General features: G+C 34.3%; 1 protein-coding gene across 1 annotated transcript; it reads left to right on the forward strand.

Moving 5' to 3' along the window:
- The first annotated feature begins 786 nt into the window (after positions 1-786).
- On the forward strand, positions 787-3,753 carry LOC147806533 (uncharacterized). The gene has a single exon (XM_087149666.1). The coding sequence runs from the start codon at positions 787-789 to the stop codon at positions 3,751-3,753; it is 2,967 nt and encodes a 988-aa protein (XP_087005792.1).
- Positions 3,754-7,227: the final 3,474 nt, after the last annotated feature.

Genomic DNA, 7,227 nt, shown 5'->3' on the forward strand with positions numbered 1-7,227 from the left:
TACATTTTAAAGAGAACTTTATACGAAAGTTATTTATAAATTTCTTATCGCATTTAATGATTTAAAATATTCAGTTAAAGTTTTCATTCTCACGTAGAATTTGATTTTTGTTCTAAGAATAATTATTTTGGTTAAAATAATTTTTATGTTTTGAATTTGTGAACTTGTAGGAAAGTATATATTATATCTAGTGTAAACAAAGTATTGATTTAAAATGTTCATAAGTGTTAAGGTTTGTTATATAAGGTTTATTATATAACGAATCGATAACTGAATATTACAAAGTATTCTCAGTATTTTGAGGCTGTTAATTTCGTTTTGAGGTTGTCACAAATAGACATTTTCTATAGATTTGTGAACGATGTTCATTTATGTGTTTTCTTTTAAGAAATTATTGGAATATGAAGTAGTCAATTTTTTCCGTTAATTTTTTTTATGATTGAGAATTATTAAATTTAAGCCATGGCATTTTTGGGAAAGGGTAAGAAGGAGGATTTGTTAACGTTGGCCACCGAATTAGAAATTGATGTGGAGCCAAGTATGAAAATTATAACACTAAAAAACAAAATAACACAAAGTGACACATATGATGAAGCGTTTGCCAGAGAAATGTTTTTCTCAATTGTGGAAGAGAGGAAAAGGAAGGAAGAAATTGAGGAACAGCGAAGGAAGGAAGAAATTGAGGAACAGCGAAGGAAGGAAGAAATTGAGGAACAGCGAAGGAAGGAAGAAATTGAGGAACAGCGAAGGAAGGACGAAATCGAAGCTCAGCAGAAAAGAGAACAAATGGAATTTGAGTTGAAAAAACTTGAAATTGAATCCCGTACTCAACTAACTCAAACTTCATCGCCCAATGGAAACGGACAACATAACGTTGACTTAATTAAGCTCATTCCTAAATTCAAGTTAAGGGATGATGATATCGTGATTTATTTATCTTTATTTGAAAGACAGGCTAAAAGAACAGGGATTGATTCTAAAGACTGGGTGTCATGTTTATTAACTTTATTGCCTTCTGAAATCATTCAACTAATTGGTAGAGAATCTGAAGAAAAATTTGAAGACTACGAATACATTAAGACCATTTTATTAAAGAGATTTAAATTGAATCCTGAAAGTTTTAGAAAAAAGTTTGTGATGCACCAGAAAAGCGCTGAAAAATCGTGGAGGGATTTTTGTTATGAAATCACGAATTATTTCGAAGAGTGGATTGATGGACTTGAAATCAAAGACTTTGCCAGTTTAAAAAATCTCATTATCACTGATCAACTTAAGAAAAAGGTACCTCATGAAGTAAGAGACCACCTTCTTGATGAGTGGGCGAATTTCGTTTCTCCAACCAAATTAGCGGATAAGCTTGACGAATATGACAGTGTACGTAATGATTCAAGAAAAACTACTGGAATTCCCTCAAAAGACAAAACTAATGAAAAGTGGCGACCACGTTCTCCACCTTCAGAAAGAAATTCAAGAAACAAATCATTCTACAAACAGGGCTCATCAAGCACATATACACCCCGTAAGAGTGATGAACTACAGAGGTCGTTTTCCAAACTATCTTGTTATACTTGTGGAAGAGAAGGCCATACATCCAGATTTTGCCTTAAAAATCGGCAACCTAGAAACACTCCTACAACTGCCCAAAACAATTTAATCCAATCGTCACCACTCCCTTTAGAAAAAGAAAAACCAGAAGTGCTAACTGCCAAGATTTCTATTCCTGTCTCAAAATCCGTGGATATATCTGGAAACATAGATGATTTAAAACTCGTCAGAGTTAAATGCGGAAACGTGGTTCTAAATGGCATTGTAGACACAGGAGCCCAGATATCGGTAGTCCGCGAGAAGTTAGTCGCCGACATACCTTGTGAAGGAGAAAGTAAAATAGAGATATCTTCTGCTTTCGGAGAAAGCGAAGTCACTCCACTGAAAATCTTCCAAATGAAAATAAATGACGAACTTCATGGTAGTGTACCTATCACCTGTGCTGTTTCAAAGAAGCTGGTAACCGATTTGCTACTAAGTTCTTCAGCTTATGAGATACTGTGTGAAAATATTGAGCTTTGTCACAGTAATCTTCAATGGAATACCTCTTCAGAGGGGGAAGACTCTAGCGACGAACCATCACCATTGAAAGAAAATACTTCAAATTGTGCTGCCATTACCCAAATTTCACAAAAAGACATTAAGAATGCAAGAATGGAAAATGACACTAAATTGGATTTTAAGACTCTTCAAGAACAAGATGAGAGTCTAGAAAAATGCTTTGAATGGGCGAAAAGGAACAAAAATGCTTATACAGTTCAAAACGAAATTCTACTTCACTCGGAGAATATTTGTGGCGAAAACATCAAACAAGTTGTGTTACCCTTAGAGAAAAGAACAGAAGTTCTGAGAATGGCTCATGAAATTCCTCTTGCTGGTCACCTCGGTGAGAAAAAGACAACTCAACGAATTAAATATTCATTCTTCTGGCCTACTATCAAACAAGACGTTAAGAAGTTCTGTGAAAGCTGCAAGGAATGCCAATTGAAGCGAACAATCACATATAAAGATAGAATTCCAATCCAACCTATCGTCAGACCAGAAACACCCTTTGAAGTATGGAGTGTTGATTGCATTGGACCGTTAGAACCACCATCCAGAAGAGGTCATCGGTTTGTGATATGTGCAATTGATTTATGCACTAGATGGGCAGAAGCCATCCCTGTTAGAGAAATAAGTGCAAAGACCACATGCAACGTCCTGATGAAGATTTTTTCTCAAACCGGATTTCCGAAAATGATTTGTTCCGATCAAGGAACTAATTTCACAGCCAAACTCACCCGATCTTTTGAAGACTTACTTGGCGTATGTCCCAGATTTTCCACTCCCGGACACCCCGAGAGTATGGGTGCTGTCGAACGATGGAATAGGACTTTAACAGAAATGATGAATAAAAATATCCAGGAACATGGAAGAAATTGGGACCTACACCTTCCCTATCTTCTGTTTGCCTACAGGGAAGTGCCACATAGCACCACTGGTTTGTCTCCCTTCCAGATGGTGTATGGAAGACTGCCACCGGGACCTTTATCCTTATTGAAAGAGATTTGGACAGGCGAACGTAGCGTTCCAGTCACTGCATCCCGCTCAATTGAAACTTACCTACATGATCTTATCGGAAAAATAAGAAAAGCTCATGACATTGCAGCTGAAAACTCCAAAATCTCTCAAGACGGATACACATCAAGATACAACTTACGGTCTAAGGATAAGACTTTGAATGTTGGGGACAAAGTCCTCGTGCTAATCCCATCGTCATCTCACAAATTGCTCAGTACTTGGCAAGGACCAGCTACTGTAATCGAACTTACCAGACCTCACTCTGCCAAAGTCGAAATGGAAAACGGGAGTATAAGGGAACTCCACATAAATAAATTAAGGCCTTATATTGTTCGAGTGGATCATATTGGTATCATTTTCGACCAAGATGAAGACTTTGGAGATATCCACTATGCACCAGCGGATCTTATGGACAAATCTACTGAAGACTTATGGACCCACTTGCAAAATATGGAAGGTGACCTAAAATATTACCAGCGAAAAGAACTATTCAATGTGTTAAAATCATACACCGATGTTTTTAGTAGCAAACCAGGTCATGCCCATGTCGATGGTCATGACATAAAAGTTTCAGCAGACTGTAGTCCGAAGAGATTAAAACCCTATCGTGTCCCCATTTCGCTACAATATGACTTTAACATACCGTAAGGGCAGTTCACATGGAAATGCTAACGCATTATTCCTAAAGTCCAACAGTTAACTCCAACAGTTAATTCCTAAAGAAATCATGTATATATATTTGTCTTAAACTCGGAACAAAACTTAAATGTCAGGGCTGTTTAAAAAAAAAAAAAAGTGTTTTTTTTTTTACATTGATAACGTGTAAAAGAAAAAAAAATAATAATAATTTTTTTTTGTAATATTTTGAATTGTTTATATTTATGTTTTTATTTATCATAAGGAATATAGTTTTTTTTATATACTTATATATATATTTATGATTTTTGGGAGCTGCATATTTTGGAGCTCTCACTTGAATTTCATCACCTGAATAGAAGCTGTGTTGCTGTTTTTTTTGTTTATTGTATTTTTCAGGTTTTCTCTCTCTCTCTCTCAGCAGCATTGTCTCTAAGGTGACGAATGTGCTTCCTTTGGGGGGACTTGTAAGAATCGTCGACAATAGATGGCGCTGCGAGATACGAAAAAACTTAAGAAAAAAAAAGAAGCTGGGGGGGTTCTCTAGCTTGGTGAGAGAAGACTGGAATGTTCTATGATGGAGCGCGAAGTTTCATTGATTATGTGATTAATTACTATTATTTTCTATATACTTCATGTTAGTTCCGTGGCATAAGTATGCATCTAAATAAAATCGTTTATGCCAAGAAAGGTTTATGGTGAAATCATTTCACATTGAAAGGTCTGAAAAAGAACCTGCGAAATATTACTGGCACTTGACGTTAATACAGTTTTTTTCTAATATTAATTCATTAATTAATTTTTCAATTCCTAATATTAGTTCACACTCTCCCTATATATATTCATATATCTTGTTCAAATTTTAAATCATTAATAAAATACTTTTTATTCGTCCACTCAAGTTCAAATATATTTTTTAAACTTGTAATTTACGGCACTTTATGTTGATACAGTTTTTTCAAAAAATTCATCAGTTAAATCTAATTAGTTATTTTTTTGAATCCTACTATTAGTTCACACTCGTTATAGTTTGTATTTTATTTGTGTTATAACAAATTAAATAACATTTTCTTTGTTGTTCTAAGTAGGAATTTAATAATTTTTTTTTTTACATTACTTGTTTATTACTCAAAACTTGTTTATTGTTTATTGTGGTCGATTTATTTGCCAAAAAAAGTTCCTCTTCATACTGACAATAGGGATTTTGATGTGTTTATAATTAAAATGAAACATTGAAGATACATTTTTCGTAACACAGAAAATTTTATATACAAAAATAAATACAAAAGTGAACATCACGAACACATTTCCATGCTAGTACAACCTTTTTAGGCACTTTTCTATCAATCTGAAAGGAAAGAAAAATAGTTCCTGTTCGCTTTTCTCTTTCAAACAACAAATCAAACTACAAACACAACAAACTACAGTTTAGTGGATCAAACTACAATATAAAGTACTGGCACTAACAGTTTAGTGGATCAAACTACAATATAAAGTACTGGCACTAAGAGTGCCGTTGTTTTTTACGGTAAAATCCATTTTCACCGTAATATTTCACCGAATAAAAAATCTGATATGCTGTACATTTCAGTGTTATATTCATTGCAAAATCACTCAATCACTCTTATTAAATAAATCTTACTGTAAATACTATGGTATAATATTTTACGGCAAAATTGAATTTTACGGATGCTGCCCTCAGGGTGCTAGTACTTTTTACCATAATTTGATCCAAAATTTTTTACATTGTTTGTATAATTAAGAAGTAAGTAATAGTATTTTATTTTATAACCGTCGTTGAACAACCGACCCAATTTGTGGGTTTACGACTACTAATGTTCAACTCCGTTGCCTTGTAATTTTGACCCCAATCCAGAAGAGCTGCTGGATCAGGTATTGGGAGAAAATTGGCTTCGTGGAGGACTCTTTTTATGGAACTAACCCGCATTTGCGTTACCTGGAGAAGAAGACCACGAGAACCACTTACAGTTAGCCTGACGGCAAGGGGAATCTAACCCATGATCCGTCTACCACTGAGGATATTTCACGTCAGCACTGTGGTCGATGCAAACCGAATGCGGAATTCGTATCACCGAGATCGACCAGCCATCGCCGGGATCGAACCCCGGTTCACCTCATTGAAAGGTGAACGCTCCATCCCCTGAGCCATCGCGGCTCAAGTAATAAGTATTGGAGTAAATGCAGAGCATTATCATTAACAAACTAGACAAATTTCAAAATTATCTTGGACAACATATAAGCTCTAATGGTAACTAAGCCGAATGCATAGCAGTTATATTTAAGTAGGCCTAACATAAGAACAAAAAAATGCATGAGTAAAATATGCATAATAAAACAAATTTCAGTTTGAATAGGAAATAAAGTGATTAAAATATATCCATATGAGAAGAAAAAATGTATGATAAATCAGCACTACTAAATACACTACCAAATTTTCTATTGGTCTATTATCTTTCCATAGACACAATTTTTTTCTGAATGAGGTGACATAATAATCGCCGACTCGTAATACCCATTCAGGAAAGTCTAACATATTGCCGGTCATGTTTTGTTAATTACAGAATAATCTTTCCAGAAAACTTACCAATATCTTGCGTGGCGAAAATTACAAGTTTCAGTCACAGTTTCATAGAAGTTTTCAGCAGGTAGGCTTGCAAACTCCAGTAACTAAGTTTTTATTTCAATAACAAAATAAAAAAATTCAACAAAAATACTTAACGTGTAACTAACTATTCAACACTACTTAAATTATTACTTAAGACTACCAAGCATAATGAATTATACCTATAGTGTTGCCAATTTAGATAGAGAAATACCCCCGTTTTTGGTACCCCGTAAAAAATATATATACAGATATTATCATAACATTAAGCATGTTTGGCAAAGAACATGTCTTTCAATACGTTACTTGAAAACGGTATTTATAAACTCATTGTTTTCTAATGCAAAGCGATTGTGGTAAACTTTATTTAATATTTTTCTTAAGTTTTCTCTGACTTTGATGATGTTTTCCCCATCCGATAAATTAGCTGTATTGTTCACAAAATCTGATCAGATATAGATAAACCTGCCTTGGCCGGATATATTAAAAATGCATACTTCATTCATACATGCACTGTAAAAGGTGTAGTTTCATAGCCCTCTGACTTTGTTGTTGAACAAATCAAAAAATTTGTGATGGAACAAATCTAGTGTTTATATGTACATCAACGGTGTCTATATTCGCATCAAAGTGTCTAAAGACCACCGATTAGATCACCGAAATTGAGAATGCTCACACCAAATTCCCAAGCATCCATAATATTCATGCATTTTTTTTATATTTTGGATATTGTCAATATATTGTTTTTAGTCGAGTACGAAATGGCGTGAGATTGTTGTTGTTTTACACTCCACTTCATGAAACAAAATGGAAACAAAAACAAAATTTATGCATGTTTAAAAGGTTAGTTTAATTTCAACTTT

The sequence above is a fragment of the Parasteatoda tepidariorum genome, chromosome 8 (assembly GCF_982258835.1).
Source record: "Parasteatoda tepidariorum strain Cologne lab strain chromosome 8, Ptep-v5.0, whole genome shotgun sequence".
Classification (NCBI taxonomy): domain Eukaryota; kingdom Metazoa; phylum Arthropoda; class Arachnida; order Araneae; family Theridiidae; genus Parasteatoda; species Parasteatoda tepidariorum.

Coding starts and splice junctions, on each gene's coding strand:
- LOC147806533 (XM_087149666.1), top strand. CDS start 787: ATGGAATTTGAGTTGAAAAAACTTGAAATTGAATCCCGTACTCAACTA.